General features: G+C 40.5%; 1 protein-coding gene across 3 annotated transcripts in view; it reads right to left on the bottom strand.

Annotated features, from left to right (window-relative positions):
- ZCCHC2 (zinc finger CCHC-type containing 2) overlaps positions 1-25,174 on the bottom strand; it is an 88,547-nt gene that overhangs the window by 38,091 nt on the left and 25,282 nt on the right. Inside the window, exons 4-11 of one of the 3 annotated variants that reach the window (XM_034762091.1) lie at positions 24,031-24,102; positions 23,439-23,477; positions 17,179-17,291; positions 15,145-15,239; positions 11,408-11,491; positions 8,976-9,033; positions 3,486-3,621; positions 1,576-1,640 (exon numbers count right to left, since the gene is read on the bottom strand). In XM_034762091.1, coding sequence (XP_034617982.1) covers positions 1,576-1,640; positions 3,486-3,621; positions 8,976-9,033; positions 11,408-11,491; positions 15,145-15,239; positions 17,179-17,291; positions 23,439-23,477; positions 24,031-24,102 — 662 coding nt within the window. The remainder of the gene's footprint in view (positions 1-1,575; positions 1,641-3,485; positions 3,622-8,975; positions 9,034-11,407; positions 11,492-15,144; positions 15,240-17,178; positions 17,292-23,438; positions 23,478-24,030; positions 24,103-25,174) is intronic. The other 2 variants (XM_034762094.1, XM_034762093.1) reach the window with 2 other exon arrangements.

The raw sequence follows: 25,174 nt of genomic DNA, 5'->3' as shown, positions 1-25,174 counted from the left end.
ATAAACGAGAAAACGGATGGGAAATTGGAGTTAGCATTAAAGTTTCTTCAGGTAGGTAACGAATATAGCAGAGGAACATACCAGATTGTTTTACAAGCATCCGAGTGTTAGACAGTAAAATGGCATGATTTCAATTTATATGCATGTATAACGTAATGCAAAATAGCGCAACTGGTTTAAGTTTTTCACACTGATGGGCTACCAGCTTACAGAAACAGCTGAAGTGGTGGCTAATTTAAAGACGCTCATCTTCACCAAATTACTGTACACTGAGCAAGGTCACATTTCACATTGAGGAACATTTTAATGAAGTGTCCTGGATAATTTTACAGCTTCTAACTTTCTCACACGTTAAGAAAAAGGAAATCTTATATCCGTTCAGGATATAGCTGAAATCAGCTTCCGTCAACAAAACAGTGGAGGTGTACACACTGAAGTGCTCCTTCCGCTGATGTAACTCCCTTGCTATGCCGACATAATAAAGCTGCCTTGATGAGAGGCCAAAGCTTATGTCAGTGCAGTTAAGGCAACGCAGTGTCTACACAGTGTCTGTAGACACTGCGTTCCTTACATCCGCTGTTGGCTGTAATTCTTGTCAATTTCACAGCTCCAGTGGCTGCTGCTGGGTCTCCACTCCAAGTCGGGCTGCCACTCAGGCTCCTGGCTTGGGCTGCTGCCCACTGAAGTCCTGGCTCCCGGCTCCTTGCCAGGAACACAACAGCCAACTGCACTCTGGGTGTGGCTCTCCCCACCGGAGGCAAGAAGCCCCTGGCAGCTGCCTCTGGCTCACAGCTGAGATGCCCAGGAGGCAGCTGGACTCCTGATGGGCAGCTGTATGGAGCTGAGAGTCCTGGCTCTCCGTCCCCCACACTGCCCCTTTTCAGTTGATGGAAGTGCTCCTGGTAAGGACACACATCACTGACAGGAGGTTAGTGTGGACATCAGCCACCACAGTAATTAATGCAGTGGCGGTAAGTCGACCTAACATAGATTGATTTAAGATCGTAGTGTAGACATAGAATTAGGCTTTGTCCTTCCTCCATCCCTTGCACATTTGGCTAAGTTGCAATTTTGTGACAGATCTCAAAAGTGTTTGTATGTTAGCTTCTCTTCATATGGAAGAATTAGCTTTTCTTTATACAGATCTATTATTCATTATATTCTTCTTCTCAAACTACAACAAGGAGTTATGGATTTGTATGTTTATGTGACTCACAACATGTCTATCATCATCATCATCATCAAGCAATTCCAGGCTGAAGCAAATGGATGAGAAAGGAACAGCATCCAATTCATCCTTGTATTTACACTTACAAAAAGGCAATCATTTATTTAAAAAAAGGTAAATCTGCATGCCTACATTTGACAGAATCCATTTTAAAGCCTATATCTTCAAGGCATAGAATGAAGCTCAAAACAGTCAAAAGAGGGAATCAGATTTTAAGAAATTGCTGGAAATGAGGTACAAATCCTCAAATCTCAATGTTAATGGAAACTTAGATAACCATGGATTTTCTGGTTGCATGCATTATGTTTAGGTCCTTAATTAACTAGTTCTGTGAAATTAAAACCTACTTTTCCAGTTGTGGCTTTCCTTTCTTCTTGCTTATTGCAGATAAGCCCCGTTTCTCTCCTGCATGCTAGAGAACAAATACCATGATGATAGTTAGAAAATAAAACTCCACAAGAACCAAGCAAAATGTACATTTACATCTCGTATTGGACAAAAGTATAAAGTTCACAAAGTTTAATAAGAGTTCAGAGGCAGAAATCTCAAGAGTCTTTCCCATTTATAGTTGACGGCTAAGGCTCCTAGGTGCTACAGTATTATGGTAACAAGCATGTTTCTAGAAATCCAAAAGCATTTTATGTTTTCTTAATTTAGAATTGCCAGGAATTACGTTCATGTGGTCTGCCTTGGCTGAATGGTAGTAGCCAGTGAAAAAATGCTGATTATTAGTATCAGCAAGTATTTGGAAGAATGAAACAAATTGCTGATTTGAGTGTTGGAAACAAGCCGTAAGTCTTTTCCTGTTGAGTGAAACTAGAAGAGTTTCAACTGGCAACACCTAACAATTCTTTCATTGAAAAGAACCAGTTTTCTCTCCAGAGTTATTCACAATGCTTACGTCTATTGACACTGCTGAGAGGAAAAGCTAATCTCATAAGTGAATGAAGTTATTGGCTATTCAGAAGAGTGTCCACATTCTGCAAGTTACTCTACTCCATCACTTGGATGCACAACACTCATACTGGAGACCAATATTTAGAAACAACCTTCAGTTTTCCCCACTCTGGGTAGTTGGGTACCAGCTATAGGTATGTCAGAGAGGAATATGGCATCTATGTTCTCACAGGATGCTTCTTCTCCCAATTACTACCCCCCAATCTATCAAGACTGGTACAATGAACCAAAAGAAAGCTACACTCTCCTTTACTATAAGTAAGATTCTGTAATTTGGTGAATGAGTGAAAATTAGTTATGATAATTCAGAGTAAGTTTGCAGTTTATGGTATATTCATCCTTCCCCTTAAAATAGTATGTAGTATTTAATATTTACTGTCTCATGCTTATATACTATTAAGTCAAGAAGTAGAAATAGTTAGTGGATTGCAAGATTTATAGAATGTTACTTTGAAGGAAACTTTAGTTCACTGTGTATTTTGCAAGACCCACAAAGCTGTTCTTTTGGCTTGCAATATTGCTATATTTGTCAATACCCAACTCTGTATGTCTGATGAAAAATAAATGCAATTCCATTTATTGAGCTATACCATAGTAACTATTAGTTACTACATACAATTTTTTTTCAGAAATAACAAGGCAGATGACTCGTGAAAAGTTTAAGTATGTGCAACTATCTACCAATTTAGTTCTTCCACTTCTGTAACAGTTACTCTTGTTTGAAATAGTTACTGGAGAATTTCACTGTAATATCAAGGGGATGGACACTGGATAGCCACAAATAAATGTCACTACAATTGTCTTTCAACAAAAGATAATAGCATTTTAGTTGCATATACAATGCACGTGTGATACAATGGATACAAACGAAGTGTTAAGTGCCATCAGATGAGCCATCTGAACAGTACCAAACAGGTTACTCTATGTTGCTGTTTGCAATTAGGTAAAAAATAATCCTCAAGCTTTAAACTGTATTCAGTGAGAACCCAAAAAATAAGGTGTTCCCTATAGTCAATATTCAGTTCCACTCAATTTCCCTTTCTGCTCAGATCTCTCTCATCAGGAGATTTTAATTATGGATCAGTAAATTTAATACATGGCTATAAGTAAGGAAGTAGTAAGAATTATACAAAAAGTTAAATGAGGGTTGCTATAAGTAATATAGTCACTAACAAGCTGAACTTAAACAGTTTCAAGAATTAACGCTGTAGTGTGTATAATTAGCCTTAAAGTAAAATTTAATGCTGAGCTCTGGATAATAGCCTCACCTACCATTATGATATAAATGAAAGCCACTTACCTGATCAAGTAAGTTTGTACAGTGCTCTGGATGCTGTTGAACAGTGCAGTTTTTTCTTCTCCAATCCACTACCCCATTCTGTTCAGAGTGTTTTATGTTAAGGCCATCCAGTGAAGAACATTTTGTACTGCTAGTGCTGGTGAAAAACACATTATACAAGTATAAAAACTTCTGAGATTTCCATAACAGCATTCCCAATTTTGCAGCATATTAGGAAGACAGATGTTTTCAGAAAAAATTAAAATCTTTCTTAACAGATCTCTAAGTGGAACGTGTGCGTGTGTGCGTGTGTGTAAATTTTTATATAAAATGGCTGTAAGCTAGATCAACCTTAAATTTACTTTACTTAACAGGCAATTACATACTAGGGATACTTATGGTGTGTACACATGTGGGGTAATGTACTACTGGGGGAATTCTGCACCACTGCATATGTGCAAAATTTATGTCCCCTGCAGATTTCTTTGCTTCCCTGCAGAAAAATGACGAATAGGGAAGTCACAAAAGCAGTCATGCGACCTTCCCCAGCAGTATGTTCTGGGTGCCCGAGGTAAAGGACTGTGGGGCAGGAGGCAGGACTGGGGAAGACCCTGCACCAGGTTCACCTGCTAGTCCTGGCTGGGCTAGGGAGGTCAGGACTTCCTCTTCCCCTGCACAGCATCTGGGGCTGGGTAAGACCCACCCCCGGCATTTCTCCCCCAGCTGCAAGAAGCTCTGCAAACTCCACTGGCCTCCACCCCACATCCTGCACCCATCACTCCTCAGCTACAGGGGGAGGGACCCCTGTACAGGGAGCTGCTCCTCCATCGGCCCAACCTCCATGCATCCAGACCCCCTCATACTCACTTTCCTGCCAAGCCCCTCTCCCCCAAAGACTCTGAACTCCCCTGATGAACCCCACTCCCCCTGCACCCAGACCACCCCCATGAGCCACCTGCACCCAGATCCCCACCCCACTGAGTCCCAACCAGCTGCACCTGGATCCCCACCCAGCTGAGCCCCACTTTCCCAGCATCTGGATCCCCCACTGAGCCCCCCCCAGAGCCCACTCTGCTGAGCCCCAACCACCTTCACCTGGAGCCCCCTGCAGAGTCCCATTACCATTGCACCCAGAACCCCCGCAACAAGCCCCTGTGCATCCAGATTCCCCCCCCACACACACCTGGATCCCCCACTGAGTCACCCACACACAATCCTTTCAACTCACACTGCGATCCCCCCACACTGAAGCCCCTCCATACTTAGATCCTGCATTGCTGGGCTTGTCTGCCCACATGAAGGCGCAGAGCCCTTGGGTGTTTCTGGGGCAGGCCCGGTCCTTGGGCTGTGTCAGGGTTGGGTGCAGTCTCACTGCTGAATCCATGTCCTGGGAGAGGGGAGGGGGAAAAAGGAGCTGCACAGTGATCTCCCACCTCTGTGTAGCCCGTGACCTTTGCTCCCCGATGCCATGATGGAGCCTTCACATTTATTTGACAAATAAAATGTGCAGAATTTTAAAATATTGTGCGCAGAATGCCCTCAGAAGTATAAATGTGTTCTATTAGAGAGTGTGATTTCTAAAGAACCCTAAACTGCTGTATTATCCCACTGTGTAGACAAGCCCTTACTCCTGTTGCTCTTTTTACAAAATTTAGGATATATTCAAACTCACAAATCCTAATAGCTCATGGAAATGTTTCATGATTCATTTCCTTTTTTCAGACTTAAAAAGGGCAAGTGGTTAAACAGCAGTTTTCCAGATTTAGATTTTTTTTTAATCTTGTTTTCCTTCTCTTCTGAACTTCAAAAATATTGAAAAAGTGACTACATACCCTTAGTTCAAAAATATACAAGAAAGTTAGAAAAAGCTGTGTGGGACCATCTACAAACCACTTTTGTGCTCATTTCTACAACCACATAGAATTTAAAACTATCCCTTTGGCTGCATATTCTCTGTCCTCACACTAGCTACTTCTGAAAAGTGTTGAAAAATCTAAACTAGTGTTTGGCATTTACTTTGGGCCTCAATGCCCTCCACTCAAACCACACATGGCAATAGCCAGTCTGATTGATTTGTAACTAAGTATAGACACACTGGTCAACAGACTCTTGGAACAAGATTTCTGATGGGGGTCACCAGGCCATATGGACCTATAATCCACCCTTCATCTGTCATCCACAGATGTGCCCCACTCTTGACTGAGAACAAAAAGAAAAAACAATAAATAAAGTGTCTTATACATTTATAACAATATTTTGCTATATGACATTTGGCTTTTAAATACATTTTAAAATTAATTGTTCTCGCCAGCTTCATGAAAGTACTGCAATACAAAATACTTTATTCCATTCCTCATTACCAAGCACCTCTGGAAGATATTAAAGGAGAGGCTTTACAGTGAGTTAAATGTTCCAATGAATCCTGAAGAAATAGTTCGAGTAAACCTCGATCAAAACTCAGTCTTGAAGGGTCTTGAAATAGACACACTGAAAGGTCCACAACTAATGTGTACAGGAGTACTTTGGAAATTTCTGCTAAACAGTCAGCTGATAAAGGGTTAGGGATGCTTTCGATGTACCCCTTGCTGCTTTTCCAAAGACCAAGTAAGTTTTAAGACTATTTGAGTCTTCACTTCACATTCATAACCTTCCTTCTTTAAATAAATTTGTGCTTTTTCTAAAAAAGAGTGATTGTAGGACTTAAGCCAGACTGTGCAGAAAGGTACTACATAAGCATCTCTACAGCGTACCACCACTATTCCAGAGATATAGTTTTCCTAACCCAAGATTTACACCAGATTCATATGGATGAGTATGTAAGAACTGACCTACAAAAGACCACCACACACACACACACCACCTTTCTTCACTTAGGAGACGCCACTCATATTTGAACACATGAAGAGAAAGACTGAAGTTATCCACAGGAGGGGAGACAACTTCAGGGGGGGAAAAAGGGGAGACTTTAGAATAGCAAGATTACTTCTCCCTCCTTGCAGCAACCAAGCAGCTAAGACAGGGACAGAAGTTAAGACCTTTCCCCCACTTTACAGAAACCAGCAGATTCAAGATGGGAGATAAGAAAGTTTCTCTCTTCCATCAACTTGTGGATGGGGCACTTCAAGTTTCAGATTGCTACTACTTAAATCCCTGTACCATCCCAGCAACTGGGTTAAGCAAAGTGCTGGTTTTTTTTGTTTTTTGCTTTTAGGTTAACAGAACCCTCATCTTACGTATCCAATAGGTTTAGTTTAGCCCTAACTGATTAGGTCTACAGACAAGGTGTGGCACAGAACAAGTTATAGTTTCCAGAGTAAGAAAGAGGGAAATTTAGATGGAACATGATATAGAGATATATGCATGTATGTATGTAAGTAAAATGGAAAATCAGCTTCTCTTCTTACTCTGTGCAAGGAGCCACAGAATTTAAGATACATATTGTTACTTACGCTAGGTATTTTGCAGTTTCTGGTTTTGCTTATTTTTTTGTATGGCCAAGATACAATAAAATGTACATATAGAAATGATGAAGAACAAAGTGGCAGGCTATAAGGCACCTTGCATACAGATTTTCTGGGAAAGCTAAGCTGCTGTAAAAAGACCATTATATATAAATGCTGTAAGTCTAGATACTAAGATGGGTGAACCAGAGTGCCAGGCATTAAACAAGGATATTGGTATAATATGCACCATGGAAACTTGGTGCAATGAGGATAACCAGTAGTACATGGCACAAAATATATAGGAATCAGAGTCACATATCAAAAAATATATTTGAATTGGAAAAATACAAAGAATGGCAACAAAAATGATTAGGGGTATGGAACAGCTTCCATATAAGGCGAGATTAAAAAGACTGTTCAGCTTGGAAAAGAGACGACTACTAAGGAGGGATATGATGGGGTCTATAAAATCATGAATGGTCTGGAGAAAGTGCATAAGGAAGTGTTATTTACCCCTTTACATAACACAAGAAGTAGGAGTCACAATGAAATTTATAGGCAGCAGGTTTAAAACAAACACAGGGGAGGGATAGCTCAGTGGTTTGAGCATTGGCCTGCTAAACCCAGGGTTGTGAGTTCAATCCTTGAGGGGGCCACTTAGGGATCTGGGGCAAAATCAGTACTTGGTCCTGCTAGTGAAGGTGGGGGGCTGGACTTGATGACCTTTCCAGGTATATCTCCTCCTATAAAGTACTACTTTACACAATGAAAAAATATAACGGTCTCCCCCCCCCAAAAAAAAAGGACAAGTTCATGGAGGATAGCTCCATCAATAACTATTAGCCAAGATGGTCTATGATGCAACTCCAGGTATCCCTAAACCTCCAACTGCCTGAAGCTGGGACTCAAAAACAGGGGATGGATCACTCAATTGTCCTGTCCATTCCCTCTGAAACATCTGGCATTGGCCACTATCAGACGACAGAATACTGGGCTAGATGGACCACTGGTCTGACCCAGTATGGTCATTCTTGAGTAAATACCTTCCACAAAATTTCTGGATAGACTTATTGTTAGCATTCTTCATTAATAATTCAAGGACTAAAATATACATGGAAAGCATGTCTGAGTTTTTTAAACTGGGTTTGTAAAAAAGTGTTTATAAATAAATAAATAAATGGAGATATCCCATCTCCTAGAACTGGAAGGGACCTTGAAAGGTCATCGAGTCCAGCCCCCTGCCTTCTAGCAGGACCAAGTACTGATTTTGCCCCAGATCCCCAAGTGGCCCCCTCAAGGATTGAACTCACAACCCTGGGTTTAGCAGGCCAATGCTCAAACCACTGAGCTATAATGGGCCATAAACCGAATTTAAGATTTCAATGCTTTAGTTGATGGACTATTGTAAGGAAGATAGTAACTATACTTCCCCCATAGGAAAAATTTGAAAAGCCACACAAGAGGGATGATTCAACAATATGAGGAATTACTGAAAACCGGGATGGGGATGCATGGAGTCTTATACGCCAACTATGTAAGTATTTAATATGTGATTGTCTGATTTATGACAGAAAAGTTGAACCTTTACTGGGAAAAGACTTGGCCCCTACTGGGCAAGGATCTAACCTTGGAGAAAAAGAAAAGCTAGTTTGTGGTTATGATGTTCTGTATGCTCCCTGAATAACAATGCCATTTTTTGTAAGACAGTCCCAAAATTCTTTGGAGCCAGCTAGTCATCTTTCAAATCTCATTCCCAAGGCTTAATACCCAGGAACATGGATTACCTTTGGAAAAGAAATGTGTGAGTTACCTGATGTAGACGTTAGGCAACTACATTTTTTAAAAACACATTTTAGGAAGAATTATCCAGGGATGTCTTCCAGCTGAACTACTTTCTTCTTAAAGTTTTAATATTAAGACAACTTAATATACCTTATGACAGTTTGAAAAAGCCTTGATCCAAAAGGAAACTTGGATGCCCCTAAAGTTTCAAGCAACTAATAAATATGGATTTATTTAAATTTGACTTTAAAGTAGACATGCTAGTTTTGCAAACCTTAATACCTACTTGGCAACAGGACTTTTCCCATTATGTTTTTTATGGACTGATGTGTGCTGCATTACATCTGGGGGAAGAAAAAAGAACACAAATCAGCAATGCCAATAGTAACAACTGTTTCTATTATAAGTCAATCCAGGAAAATAACCCATCCAGTAAAGGTTCGACTATATTTCACTCCATGTTTTGGTAGGGACAGGAAAAAGACAAATGCTACTATAGATACAGATCCCAGTCTTACAATCTGATCCAACATGAGTGGACCCCGTACACTTGCACAGAAGGCCACTCAAGTCAAACAATGCATGGAAGCTGGGGTCAGTTGACATGGATCAGATGGGTAGGACAGAAACCTTCATCCCCAGTTTCCCAGAAAAGTTACAAAAATAGCCAAAAGCACAGGGAGAGAAGTGTACATTTCATAATCAACTGGGATTATTTTTCACCAACGGACTAACCATAGGTGCCCTGGTTGTGTCATTAGAGGTTGCCAGATTTAGCTCAATGGGACAGGGAAAAAAAAAGTCAAATCAAAAGGAAAAATGGAAATTGTTTTCTTTCTCCAGCTCCTGGATATTGCCCCAGAAGGCTAATATGGTACTAGTAAATTATGAGCTGCTGAATGAGTAAGTTCCTGCATTGATATAATGCATTTAGAACCTGAGATTAGTTGCAATTTAAGTAAACCTTACAAGTAATAGCATGTATAGGTGGGAAAATGTTTATTATTTTTAACCGTAAGTCCTTGGAGCTTGTCTTTTTACCTCTGAAGTACCGTATATTTATTATTCTGCCAAAAGTAAAATTCCATGGTCCAATTGCTGCCGATCTTTGGCTTCTAACAACATCTTTGACTCCTTTGCTATCATTTCTGGGTTTTTCTATTTTTCTTTTGAAAGTTGCTATCATTTACCTCAACTCCCTTAAAGATGCAGTTCAGAACAAGATCAAAATAGAGATCCAACTAGAAGACTGAAAGCAGAGTGAGAATTGGAATTTGGAAAGTACGAAGTTTAAAAGCATTACCAAAGTTTACTCTAATGGCATTTAGTACGTATTCAAATGCATTTGAAATTTTAAAGTCGAAAAAGTTCTCATTTAAGGACAATGTAAAAATGACAATTTGAACTATTTTCAAATGCATTCCAGAGTTTTCTTAGTGTTTTAAGATAGAACAGCGCAATGGATGGCATTTTCTTTCAAAAACAGATAAAAGCTTTTCTGAATTGTATATAGTTTTCCAGTGGTAGAAGATATTGTCTGTGCCTTGAAGGGAACAAAATTTGACACAAATCAACCAACCCTGGCATTTACAGTACAGAACTTTAAGAATCACATTTTGCCAATGCATTGCAACACAATCACAATCAGAGGATCCACTGGATAATGTGTCTCCTTAACAGGGACCTGACCAAATAGCTTACTGGTAAAAGGAAGAGGAGATGCTTTGAAAAATAGCTATTTTGTATTACTGCAGTACTATGGTGAAATAGCTAAAATTAAAGCTAGTAACATTTCTACTAAAGGAGCAAGCAACCTATTGTGAGCTCTTATGAAACCGGAGGTTGAACAGGAATTTAGTCTTCTTGTCTCTTTAGCATTCCTGCCTGATGGCCCAAGCTGCTGCTGTCTTTTTTCACATTTCTTTATTTGAAAAGAAATTCAGAAAAGTTGCATCCAAAAGTGCATCACACTCCACCTTGCATATCAGCATAAGAGGATCGGAATGAGAACACTGTGTGCTAGCAAATAGTATGGTTTAACAGTCCTTTGCGTCGCATGCCCTCCTTTGCCTATCAAAAAGTCAAACTAGCTCAAGTGATGCAAAACTGGCTTGGCATTCCTTTCAAAATGAGACTACTTATCCACTGGGCTAGTACATCCCATCAAAACTGTTCATGGTATCTGAGAAGTATCAACTCCCATATCTGGAGTTCATTACCCAGATCAGAAGGGTTAGAGTCACCGTTAGTAACTGGCCACAATGCTACAGAAGTGCAGTTTTGGGATAAAAATAGAGGAATGAAGTATTTCCACATAGAGGATCTTCATATTTAAGATGATGTTTTATAAATGTCAACTAAAACTGAAATACCTCACTCAACATTAACCAGGTCTTAAAAAATAGACACATGAGGAAGTCAAATATCTTTGTCTGTGTACTAACAAAAAACCCCACAACTCTTCCTAGCTGCTCACCCCAGCCTCTGCAAACAACTCAAAAAGCAACCACACCTCCAAAGCCTTCCTATTCACAAATGTAATAACCGTATTAAGTTACTGAAAGCGTGCAGTAACAAAAATTAAAATTTATATAGCAACTTCCATCCAAAGTCTTCAGTACTTTACAAGAGGTAGAAGTCAGTCAAATACATTATTTCTGTGACTGTCAGCCTGGTAAAAATTTTACTCATACATAGAACCTTTGAATATATGAATACCTTCCTCCTGACTTGAAGCCTCTGAACTGTCCTCCTTGAAGTGTTCTGATGCCTTAGCTGTCTTCAAAGAGGGTTGTAAGTTACCTGTTGAGAATAAGTTTTATGTAGTTTTCTAGGAAGTTATTACAGCAACTAACTCAGGGCAAAAAGTTAGCTTCTGCAAGGAGGTACAGAAAACTAGAAGCTATGTTAAGAAAAAAGTGTGTGTGTGTGTGTGTGTGTGTGTGTGTGTGTGTGTGCGCGCACACGTGTGTGAGAGATAAATTGGGGCTTTTATACCAACTTAAAGATACCATCTTAATTTTAGCTAGTTGAATAGCAGGTGAAGTTATGTGCAAATATCATTAAAACCAAAAAAAGCATACTTTACACAGGTGTGCCAAATGCAATAAAAGCACTCAGCACACATTATAAATGACTTTAAGAAGTTGCGTTTCTTTGCAGTTCTAACACCTTAAAATTCCAACTATGACACATCAATGTGAACTATACCAGTAACATACTCTCAGGACACCAAACCCTTCCAGGGCTGGCTATTTTGAGAGAAGGCGTGAACAAGTGTGCCATTTTAAAACTATGGGGCAGTTTTAACTGTTTGAGATTGTTTGAAGGTGGTTAAACAAACTACTTTAAAATCTCTTTGAAATGGGTTAAAATGCATTTTTGCAAGTTTAGAGTTATTTCTTAATCCTTTCACAATTATAGGTGAAAGTGGTATGGCATTAACTATAGTTAAGTTTGCCTAATACTTTCCACTGCAAGATCTAATTTGCAGTTACTTATAATGGCCAAGCCAACCACCTGGGCTAAAATTTTCTATACCAGATATCTGCCTTGAGGTTGCCTTTTGCTCTGGAATCATTGTTTTTTCCTGTCCAGAAAAATCCATGAACATTTGACTGAACTGTAAGTCTTTGGAAACAGTTTGTACATGTGGATTAGAGGCTTATGGGAAGTGGCAACAAAATTTTCCAGAACACTGTCGATATTGAGCATGCTTTACCCCCAAAGCACAATCCAGGCTGGGACTGAGTAGGTCTTTTGCTGCAGGTGCTTCTCCAGTCTGCTGGGAGGGGGTTACTGTGACACTGGGAACGAGGACTGAGAGCTAGTAGACCATCTCACTGCTGGTGCCCAGGCAGTGTGGATGACTGCTCACTGAATGGTTAGCCATTCAATATCTTTACCCTCTATGCATGGCCCTAAGCCTTACTGCACACCTTTCAAAACTTGCCTTGAATGCAAATTTATTAAAATTTGCACACGGACTTTATGGTGTTTATCCCTGTTACATAGGAGTGCTTCACAAACATTAGTTTATCTTCAAAACAGCCCTGTGATGCAAGGTATTCAATTACCCAACTATGGAGTGAGGGTCTAAGGCAGAGATTCAGACCAAGATTGTCAAAGGTGTCCACTAATTTTATTATAGCACTTCAGATGTTCAAAGCACAACTACTGATTTCAGTTGCAAATAATCAGCACTTCTGCAAGTCAAAGCACAGATGTCCAAAATAGGGCACCCAGAAAACAAACGGTCACCAGTAAGTTTTGGTTTATGTAATTTGCCCAGCATAACATAGGAACTATGGAAGAGAGATAGAATTCACTTCTTCAGAGTGGCACTCAACTGCTTAAACTACAAGACTAACCTTTTGCTTCCTGGAGTACCCTGCCTCATTTGCAATTTAACTTCAAACTCCTGCAACAACTGAGGCAGTAGTCTAGACCCCCAACCACCACCATGCAAACCTGGTCCACCCTGTGCACTGAATGCAGCAGGGTGTCCTTTGGAAAAAGGCGTGAACATATTATTAGGCTGTACTCTAATGAATTTGCACCAGGGGACAAAGTGAAGGCTGCATGACCAACTTATGCTGCATAACAGATTTCCCATCAGGGAAATCAACTGCAAGATGGACGTTTGTCGGGGTGGGAGCCCAAAAGAGACTCTGGACAAGATTCAATATCTTTTGGAGATCAATTTGCCCAAACATTTACACAGTTGGTGCAAATCCTACTTTAAGCACTGAAACATCCAGCATTGAGGCATCTAGCAAAACATGAGGAAGAGAGATAAGAAACTGCAGCTGATCTGAAGTCAGCCCAGTTGAATCCATAAATATTTTGTTCGGAGTCTATGAAGGTGTTTGTCATTCACTTTACAGGGCTGATAAACATGATAGCCTTGTTACAGAAGGCTTCAGGGAGTGTAGTAAAGATGATTAATGTACAAAATAATAATAATAATAATAATAATTCACAATAAGTTAATATTTTCCATTTGTGCCTTGCAGTCCTTTACTCAGTCTCTACAAATATATGGAAAGGTCTGCACAGGCAAAAAGCCTACACCAGGGGTCGGCAACCTTTCAGAAGTGGTGTGCCGAGTCTTCATTTATTCACTCTAATTTAAGGTTTCGCGTGCCAGTCATACATTTTAACCTTTTTAGAAGGCCTCTTTCTATAAGTTTATAATATATAACTAAACTATTGTTGTATGTAAAGTAAATAAGGTTTTTAAAATGTTTAAAAAGCTTCATTTAAAATTAAATTGAAATGCAGAGCCCCTCCGGACTGGTGGCCAGGACTCGGGCAGAGTGCCATGGAAAATCAGCTCGCGTGCCGCCTTCGGCACGCGTGCCATAGGTTGTCTACCCCGGCCTACACACTATGCACTAGTTTGCATACTAGCATGGGAGGAAAAAAGATTTCCCTCCCAAAAGGCAGCATCAACCATTGACTGATATGATCCAAAAGAAAAAAGTCTGATTCAATTTTGTATACCTCCAGGTCCTCTTGTTTGAGGTGAAGCCAGGCCATAAATAAGTGAGATTCTATGGAGTACCCAAAAATCAGGAATCCCCAAATTCCTGCACACACTAAGTGTTGCCAGCCTACTAGAACAGAGGTGGGCAAACTACAGCCCGCAGGCCACATCTGGCCTGCGGGACCCTCCTGCCTGGTCCCTGAGCTCCTGGCCTAGTCCCCGGCCCCTCCCTCACTGTTCCCCCTTGGCCGCAGCTCACTGCACTGCCGGCGCGATGCTCTGGGTGGTGGGGCTTTTGCAGAGCTGCAGCCTGACCCAGTGCTCTGTGCTGCATGGTGGTGTGGCTGGCTCCAGCGGGCAGCACGGCTGCTTATACTGGTACTCTTGGTGGTGCGGCTGTAGTGCTGCCAGCCACTGGTGCTCCAGGCAGCGCGTTAAGGGGGCAGGGAGCGGGGGTTGGACAGAGGGCAGGGGAGTTCGGGGTGGTGGTATGGATAGGGGATGGGGCGGCAAGGGGCAGAGGTTCCAGGGGCGGTCAGGGAGAAGGGGTGATTGAATGGGGGCAGAGGCCCGGGGGTACAGTCAGAAAGGAGAGGAGGGGTTGGATGGGGGCAGTCTGGGTGGGGGGGTCCAGGGAATGGAGGTGGGGGGTTAGATAGGGGGCAGGGGCTGGGCCATTGGGGAGGCACAGCCTCCCCTAACCAGCCCTCCATACAATTTTGGAAACCTGATGTGGCCCTCAGGCCAGAAAGTTTGCCTGCCCCTTTGCTAGAAACTCAAAGAAAGCAAAGAATATTCTACAGTATCTTCACAGTCTCATTCTAGATTTGTATTCTCGAGAGGGGGGCCAGTGAATAGTCACTTCTGCAATGGATACAAAGTTCATAAAAAAGGATAAAATAACTTGGGCAGAAAGAAAGTCTTAGCTTCTTCATATTATACAAAAGAATATTTAGAAATTTCTTACTGTGAGTGTGCAAAGATTCTGATGAAATTGACTGGAAGAAGTTGTACACTCTCTGACTCTGCAGAAAAGCCTGTGACATATTTGAAAATAGCTGCCTGAAATAAAAGAGTTTTCAGTTACTTTAAGACATTGTTTTTTAATGTAAAACCATAAGTCATTTAAAACTATCCTAAATTAACCAGGAAACTTAAAGTTTAGTTTTCATTAACACTTAATTTGGTGTAGACAATATAAAAAAGGTCCATCTTTGTCTTTGAGCTAGTACTGTATTGTTAAGAGTACAGACCTTGCAAAGGAATAGTTAAAAGCAAAACCAACTACGACTTGTAAAGAAGTCTCAATGTTCATCTAAAAACATCTATTCATATAGAATTTTTTTTTTTTAAATTCCCGATTTTTGGTCTCAGACTAGCTTGAACTTTTTAACCAACTGAAATAACCTGTAACATTCATAAGACTCGGGGCTCCAGACCATGGAATTTGTGCTCCAGCATCTTAAATTTTTTTGAAACGGAGCACAAGATGCTATCAAAATCCAGTCAATTTATTCTTTTACATGTAGATTTAAAATTTGTCTATGGAAATAAGTTAGAGTAGTAGTCTGAATATTCTTGGAGGTAAACGTGAAAAAGGACTGGATTGTCAAAAGCACTCTGTGTTCATCTAAATCTGCTCTCATTGAGTCAGCGACAAAGCCCATGAGCCTTCAAATAGGAGAAGGTTTAGGCTAACATCAAGTACTTTGAAAATCCAGCCTAAATTCCAGTTTTTGCTTGCTGAAGAGTATTACCCAGTTCCATTTGCCAGAAAACTATGCTTTCCATTGCTGAAAAACGTCAAGTTGTGTTACATCTAAAACAAACAAAAATTTAACTCTGTCCTGCAGTGACACCACGAGGGGAAAAAAAGAAGTCCGTTTAATCTAACCTGGAACTACAAAAACCACAATGCCATAATTATATGATTAATGCATGGCATCACAGGACAGTTAATGTTTGGTATCTTAACCACATTTCCATAGCATAACATGTTTGGATTTCTTTTAAGTGTAACCTTAGCAGAATTTCCTGGCTTTGTAATTCTTTCATAATCATGCATTACAGCCTCCGTGTTATGCTATTAGCCTTAAAGATACGTACTCTCCAACCTGAACTCTATTTTAGAGAGTGGGTGTGTGTCTTGGAATTTCTATTAAAATCCATTTGGATTTGGATTATTTGGGACTATCAAATTCTACATATAGCTAGCCTACTGAATTCCATATTCACATGATACTACCCTTATCCATTCTCTTCCAAGCCATCTTGTTTGTCACTCATTGCCTCCTATCTTACATAGAACTATTAGCCCTTTGGGGTACTGTCTTCCTATAGTGTTTGTACAGCTCCTAATACAATGGAGATCTGATCCCTGGATATAAGGCTATCATATAATGTTCTCAAGACAAGCATTTTCTTGAGTAGAGCAGCTAATTATTAAGAGTATCTTCCTAAGAGTGTCTCAGTTGAATACCAGGCTCTCAAAGATAAACAGTTGCTGTTTCACTTAGCCACTGCCAGTCCATTTTGCCTGTAAATACTCTGCTCCATGAGCCCAATTAATTCCCACTAAAGTAAATGGATTGAGTCTGGTAGCCACTAGAGATTTTGGAATGAAGTTTCATTCTGCAGTACATATTCAAAAAAAAGAGGGAGGGAAGAAAGCATATAGAAAATAGATTTAATGGGAAAAAAAGACTGAACACTGGTTGAGGGAAGGAAATGCTCATTTGACCTGGAAAAGAGGAATCAATTTTCTTTTCTTCAAAGTTAAGGGGAGGAGGGGAGAGAAAAAAAAAAAAAGACAAGGAAATGAAGAGAAACTGGACAGAATAAGATGCAACATGTTTCCACATGACTCATATCTTATATTACTTTTCTGAAGAAGCCCAGAGCCTCTGAGAAAGTCTTGTCACAGAACGCCATGCTGCTGACAGCTTAATTGACTTAGGTGTTTTTTTTTCAAAGAAAATAATTTGTCTGCTCAGCTGGTTACCTTATTATTGGCTCTAGATCTGGGTGCCGCCGTTCTTCCTTCTTCTGGAAACCCTGATTTAGTGCCCGTAAAATGGTCTTGTCAAACGCTTCAGAAGACAGTTCCTTTGGAAGCTGGTGAAAGGGTTCCAAATATGAGTTATGCACTTTCATAATCAAAGTCTTGATAACAGTACTCTTTATACATGCAATTATACTCCTTACTTAGCAGCACTGAGCTTGGATTTGCTACTTTTAAAACAAATCTCATTGCTCTAGAAGTGTGTGCCACAGTTAATAACAAAACAATTTGTTAGAGAACTGTGAATACTAAAGTGTCCGAGGCCATTTAGCTGTTCCAATTTAGTTGGAGACAAAAGTTTGTTAACATTCTTTACACTAAAGCTTCGAAATGATGTGCTGGAATATGAAAGCATGAGATGAGATTCTAATCAAAAATGTCTAAGAAAAAAGATAATGTTATTGAATTTTTATTTGCGAAATGCTAGCAGTCCAAAGTCAATTTCCAAAATTTAACTGAATAGCAATACTGCACCTTTTAACATCTAGTGACAATCAGTTATGATCAATAGGTTATATAGTTTACAAAGAAGCAGTTGTCTGTCAGCAGCATCCTTCAGCATATTTGAAGAGACTGAAGTCAGCGTGCTAGCTGGGAACTGCATGTTATTCACTGGCCAGGAATTAAGAATTTCTTTCAGCGCATGAAGAACTATTGGTACCTCATATTTAACGCAATGTGTGCAACTGCTAGATAGCAACTTACAAAACTTGACACAAAATCAGAATTTTGAAATAAAAACCTGCAAATTAACATCCCACACAAAGAGTAACGAAGGCATAGAAAAAAAGAAAGTGGCAAATTTCAGACGTAGGAGTTTTTTTACTCCCCACTTCATGAAGTGGGCACTGGTCTCATGGACTAGACCATAGCAGCTAGTGGAAGCAGAGGAAACATGAAGACTCATGAAATATAATATTCCTAAGTAAAGTGTGAGTAGAGTGCCCGTCTTCAGCTCTAGGACTAGGTGTTTTCATAAGAGCTTATGTTATATAGGTGTTTGGTTTTTAAGATACAGACATCAGAGACCTGGTGCTATATTCGTGGTAATGAGAAGAGATTTTGACCACAGAAAATACGAACTTTAAACTCAAATCAAGTGTTGAAAGTAGGAATGTCTTAGACCAGAATGGAAATCTATGAACTGGGGAAGGCTTACAGAGCTCCACAGCACAAAAATCTTGATACGTGTTCATGTATCCAGGGATGCCACCTTAAATATGACAGTTTAAATGGTCAAGACCTGCATTCTTGAAGTGCCTGCTTTGAAACCATTATGTAAAAAGTGAATTTGGATCAAAGAAGACTTAGGTATGTTTTGAAAATTTTACTAAGTCAATCATCATGAGACATGTGGGGATGCACAGATTTGAATATACTGCAAATTCTCATGGAGATTCAGTTAATGTGATCTTTCCAAGAAGAAATGGAAGTATTAGAATGACCCTGAATAGTCCTTTGCTTTATGGGGTTTGTTGTAATGAAGGGGAGGTGAATTAATCTGTCCTAAATAGGGTATTTCTATTCCACAGAGTAGCCCTGTGGAATTAATAAGATTCCCCTACCAGACACTGTAGAGGTGCCTAGATGAGCAAAAGGGTGAAATTTCCCCATGATGCTTTCTTGGGCCACTAAAGCGAGAGAATCATTTAGCAGTTTGAGATGGAGATTGCAGATGCAGCCTTGGCTCAGCTTCATTTCCCTCTGGAAGCAGAGCTTCTTTTTCTGCTACCTTTAAGAGTGGAAATCTTGAAACGGCTCAGCTTGGCTTGTTGTTTGAGCAAAATTCCCTTTTGAACTGCTTAACTGATGGAGTGAACATTTTCTTCTAGACTTCAACAACCGAACAGTCTAGAACCTTTTAAATGAGTTTCTCCAGAAATTTTGGAGTGAGTGTTGAAGACTACTAGTCTAGGTAACATAGGAAAGTGGAATAAATAGACCATGGATTTAATGCTATGTCCTATCTGATAGAAGCCAAACTTAGATGCAAGAAACCCTGCAGCAGGTAGATACAGGACAGACTGTCCTCACTAAGGTCTCATCTAATACAGTCAAACCACGCAATAACGCACCCCGTGATAACGCGAATTCGGATATGATGCGATCATAAGTTGGCTCCCCTTTAAGGCCGTAATACTGTTCGCATTTTGCCGGAATGCTTTTTTTACAACATTTATAAATAAACCGCGTTCTTCCGGTCTTATAGGATAAAGCAACTCGTGGCCATTGCAGGCCCATTGCACTTAGTTTGGGTTGTACATGTGTATGGTGTTTGCCTATGAACTTGTTATTAATTTCCTATATTTTAAAAGATATTTTACCGTTATGGATATGCCAGTTTTCAAACGCAAGTAGTTTTCTGCCCAAGAGAAATTGGGCGCCCTGGATCTACTAAAGAAGGGCAAACAACAAACTCAGCTTGCTAGAGATCTAGGAATTAGAATCCAGTCTGCAAGTGTGAAAAAAAGAAGAAAAGCTCCGTAGCCTACCCTGCATTCTTGAAGAGGAAACTGGTTTACAGCGTAAAAAGGTCAAGTTTGCTAATGACGAAAGCCTAGATTCAGCCTTGTACCAATGTTTGTCAAGGCTCGCTCAGAAGGAGTTCCCATTTCAGCCCTATTCTGAAAGCTCAGAGAAATTTGATCACCTTATCAATGGAAATGAATCCAAATTTAAGGCAAGTAACAGCTGGCTGGACAGATACAAGAAAAGGCACACTATAAGCCAAGTTCTCGTGTCTGGGGAAATCCGCTCAGCTGATAAAGAGGCTGCCGATTCCTACCCAACCGAGCTTAAAAAGTTGCTGGAGGAAGGTGCCACACAGACGATCAAGTTTACAACTGCGACGAGACTGGTTTATGCTTTAAAAGGTTACCCAATCCCACCCTTGAAACCAGGACTGATAGTCACAAATGAGAAGGCTTTAAGCAGAGGAAAGACCGAGTCACTCTTGTTTTACGTCAAAAAGTCTAGCAGCCACAAAGTTAGACCTCTGATAATCAGAAAAGCGAGGTCTCCCAGATGTTTTCAGCGTGTTAATATGAAGGCCCTTCCCTTTGAATACTCCAACAGCAAGAATGTATGGATAATAGCTCCATATTGAAAGACTGGTTCTATAGAACTTCTGTGCCAGCCATTCGGGCTCATTTGCGAAAACTCAAGGAGGAGGAAAAAGCTCCCCTCCTGCTGGATAATTGCCATGCCCACCCCCCAGCAGAAAATCTGGTCAGTCGTGACGGCAAGGTTAAAGTCTCTTCTCTCCCGAAGAATACTATGTCAGAAATGCAGCCACTGGACCAAGACAAAACTATCGTCGCGAAATGATCAAGCGGATGGTAGCGGATAACAACTCCTCCATTGACACATCGCTGGCACTACTCAACTTGAAAGAAGTCTGTCACCTCGGCGGGAAAGCCTGGAATGCTATCTCTGCACGTTGCATTGAACGATGCTGGATAAAGGGTCTTGGTCCAGCTTTTCCGTCATCTACACACGATGATGGTAATGATGACGAGCCTGAATTTACAAGATTCATTGAAGACTATGTACATTTAGCTGAAGAAGCATTCAGAATGAGCACAATCACGATATCCTCAACTGGTTTTCAGCAGATGACATCTGCCCCATATTAACACATTTCAGATGACGAAATTGTTGCAAATATCAGCGTGAAGAATGAAGCTGCACCACCAGAGCCCGAAACCAGTGGCGCCAATGACAACAATGACACCTCAACTCCCCCACCAAAAGTGTCCGAGGCAGTAAAGCACCTAGAAGCTAGTTTGAGGTGGCTGGAAACTCAAGACATGGACAGCGTCCAAATCCTCCAACTCAGAAGCATTCTTGACTTTGCTAGAAGCCAACAATCTGCGGCAAATAAGCAGACCACACTAGATTGCTTTTTTAAGAAGTGATGAAATTTAAAATTATGGAGTCATGCAACCAGATTGACTTTGCACTCTGCACTAGGATTAGTATAGTCGATTTCACATGTTTCTTTCATGTACATGTAATTAAATTACTACTTTTGTGTTTAAAGCATGCTGGGATAACCTGTGTTTTTAAAAAAAAAGACAAACTGACCGGCTTGAAATGTTAAATTTTCGTAAACCCGCATTTATCACGATCGAATTTTTTGAACCCCAATTATTGTGTTATAGCTGGGTTTCACTGTACCTAATACTTGGAGAATGACTACCTACCAGACCGCATGCTTATCCAGTTATCCCTTTCAGAATTTAACAAACTGTGTTTGCGTTAGCCATACAAATGTTGAATCCTTCTGTAAATTATGCTAACTTCTTGACCTCAGCAACATCCTGCGAGTCTAATTCCTTTCATCGGTTTCACTCAATGTCCAATTATTCTTGCACTATGAGGGTAGAACAGAAGCCCTCTACCTACCTATTCTATAGTATACAGTAGAACCTCAGAGTTACAAACACCTCGGGAATGGAAATTTTTCATAACTTTGAACAAAATGTTATGGTTCTTTCAAAATTTAACATTGACTTAATACAGCTTTGAAATTTTACTAAGCAGAAGAAAAAGGCTGCTTATAAGTATTTTAATTTAAATGAAACAAGCACAGAAAGTTTCCTTATCTTGTCAAAAAAATTAAAATTTTTCCCTTTTTAGTAGTTTATGTTGAACACAGGGCTGTACAGTATTTGCTTTTTTTGGTCTCCGGTGCCTGACTGGTTCCAAATGAGGTGTGTGGCTGACTGGTCAGTTTGTATCTGTGTTTGTAACCCTGAGGTTCTACTGTAGGTTTTATATGCTTTTATCATAACCCCCATTTGTCTTTCTAATGTAAGGAAGACTGGGAATCCTTCATGCAAGGATTTTTCCATGCTCGTAATCACTCATCTGTCTCTGAACTGCTCTAGGGGCAAGATGACTTTCATCAAAAGAGGTATCAAATACAAAAGCAGCAGCCTGAGTATGTGTATATGAAAGTTACTTACCAGTAAAACTGCACAGTCACACGGTTATTGGGAATTGCACCAACAGAACAATAGAAACCACTAAAAACAGTGCCCTTTCTTGCTAGACGTTATTCCACATACTTGGTATCAAAAGGATAGAAGAGAGGCAATAGAGGAGATCTGTTCCCCAATTCAGCAGAAAAGCATCTGAAGTGACTAACATCTTCATCTGGCCTAGAACAGAACCTCTGTCATTGGTATTGTGTCTTGTTATAACCATCAGACAGATGTGTTCCCACCAGAAAAATATCCATTTTGCAACTGACTTTCAGGGATCATAATAGTACCACAGATTCTGGCTGAATTAGTCTACCAGGATGTTGCTCATCCCTATTAGGTAGTGTAATATCATTACAGCTATCCTATGCCTCACTACTTTCAGAGACCCACTGCCTCTTTGCAGAGTCATCTGGTGTGGATCCCTCCCTATTTGTTAGTCACAGTATTTTACCATTATTGTGCTGGCCAATCATTTGTACCACATTGTGCAGCCAGTCTGGATTAGGGTCATACATACTTCAACTAAATCAATACCTGCTGGATTCTTAACGGCTAAATCTCTAGGCTTAGCTCTGCACCTGGAAGCAGACATGAACAGAAGTCTGGCTAGGCTTCTTAGCACTTGAGGTTACTAGAAAGCTGAGGAAGGTGTCTTAAGCGTGGTCGGCAGTCAATTTATTGTGTCTAGATTAGACACGATAAATCGAGCCCTGCTGGATCGATCACTGCGGGTCGATCCCATGGGTAATGTAGACAAGCCCTTCGAACCCTTCAAAGCTCTCACAGATCTAGAAGTCTCCCAAATGAAAAAAGTGTATAACATTCAAAAAAAAGTCTGGAATTGTATGCTGAGCAAGAAGGGTTTTCCAATATGATCTTAAATCTTATTCCCCTTTTAGAGTAGCGAAGCTGCAAACACTGATAATTCATATGCACTGGGGTCCATCAAGATGCTCTTTGTATAAAGTTACATGTGCCACAGTTTAGTTAACAGGGTAATAGTGACACCAGAAGCTATTCGAGCCAAGCTCTAATTAACGCTCTGAATCATTGGGAGAGGTAAAGAAAGATTCCCTAGGGTAGGCTCAACCCAAGAATAGCCACTGAGGAATGGATGCAAGACCACAGTAGCTAGGATGCTAGTACTGTTTTAACCCATTTTACAGGACATAATGGACATACAGCACAAATATCTGCTAGTTTACTCACATTTTGTGAGCTCCTCAGGGAAAGGGACTGCATTTGTCTCTACAACACCAAGTAGAAAATTGTAAGAAGTTTGGTATTCTTGGCTTTGCACCAGTAATTAAGTTATTTTCCTAGAGCAGTACTAACATGTTTGTTAGCATCCATGTAGCCATGTCCCGTGTTAGCTCCAAGCTCCACTGGGAGCATAAAGAAAGCCAGCCTTACAGTTTTATGATAGCTCAATTAGAACCAAAAGGGTAGGAAGGGTTGTCTCCCATCTCAAACTACCATCTCCTGCCAACCAAGGAATCTTATCCTTTGGTTCTTATCAAAAACCAAATCTTCTAGTCCTGCTTAGGCAGAAGGATGGTCAACATACTTTGGAAAGGAATCTATCACCATACAATATACATTCCTTTAAATAGAATGGCTAACATGGATTGGTGTTCATTCAATCAGTGCTTTCCTGAAAGCCAAAAGTCTGGCAATATTCTCAAGCTTCTGTCATTAAAGCTCAAGAGCCAAAATCATCATCTAGTAGTGCCCTATCCCATGAAATGGTAGTGTGATGTACAGTACTCTGCTTGTAGGTTGCTTACACTTGAATACATACTTTTAGTAGGAACTCCTGCAGCTCCTGATGTGTTTTTGTTACACATGTGACGGAAAGATCAGACCAGGTTACCTGATCCGAAGGGAGAGAAGAAGAAAAGGAAAGTTACATCATGTTTCTTTCCTTGCATTATACTATTTAAATATGGTTAGTACATCTACAGCACTGTCCATTTCAAGATGGTATACAAATACCCACTGCAATTAAGTATTAATATCCATTTTGGCAAAATATAGATAGTAAGGGCCACACTTTCAAAAGGAGACTACTAACTTTGGATATCCTCTAAAATAGTGGTTCTCAACCAGGGGTCCGGGGCCCACTGGGGGTCTGTAAACAGGTTGTTTCAGGGAATCCTCCAAGCAGGGCCAGCGTTAGACTCACTGGTGCCCAGGGCAGAAAGTCGAAGCCCCACTGCATCGGGCTGAAGGCCAGGGCCCCGAGTTCTGTGACCTGGGGCTGAAGCCAAAGCCTGAGCAACTTAGCTTTGCGGGGCCATGTGGCATGGGGGCCCCATGCAATTGCCCTTCTTACTACCCCCTAATGCTGGCCATCCTTTTTATATGCAGAAAACCAGTTGCTGTGGCACAGGTGGGCCATGGAGTTTTTACAGCATGTTGGGGGGGGCCTCGGAAAGAAAAAGGTTGAGATCCCTGGGTCTAAAAGACAACTCAGACATTATTTCTGGAGGAACAAGCTCCAATAAATCAGTCACCTCCAGAATGTGTGAGAAACTAAATTACTAGAAGAAGCAGTATTAGTGCTCAGTAATTACTGGCTCCCAGTACCAGACACAAGCCCAGTAAACCACACAGTTTCTTTAGAAAAGAGGATTCCAAGTGAGGCATACAAAGTTTAGTTCCACCTCTCCTAGTTGGGCAAGTCAAAACCTCTGTTCAGTTACTTTAACTGTAAAATGATATACTTAGCTATCTCATAAAGTTACAGAGTTAATGTTTAAAAAGTTGTATAAGAGACGGATGCAGGATGCAATAAGTATTGCAAACATTTGCATCAAAAAAGTGTTATGAAGTTAGAGTAGACTCCATATTCTGGTACGTGTTTATACATTATATCAGTGGTTCTCCCAGCTTTGCTGCACTAGCCCAATACGTGAACAGCAAAATAAAGTCTCCATATAATT

The sequence above is a fragment of the Trachemys scripta genome, chromosome 2 (genome assembly GCF_013100865.1).
Source record: "Trachemys scripta elegans isolate TJP31775 chromosome 2, CAS_Tse_1.0, whole genome shotgun sequence".
Lineage (NCBI taxonomy): Eukaryota > Metazoa > Chordata > Testudines > Emydidae > Trachemys > Trachemys scripta.
Note: the sequence above shows the minus strand (reverse complement) of the source record. Positions and strands in the feature narration are given on the sequence as shown.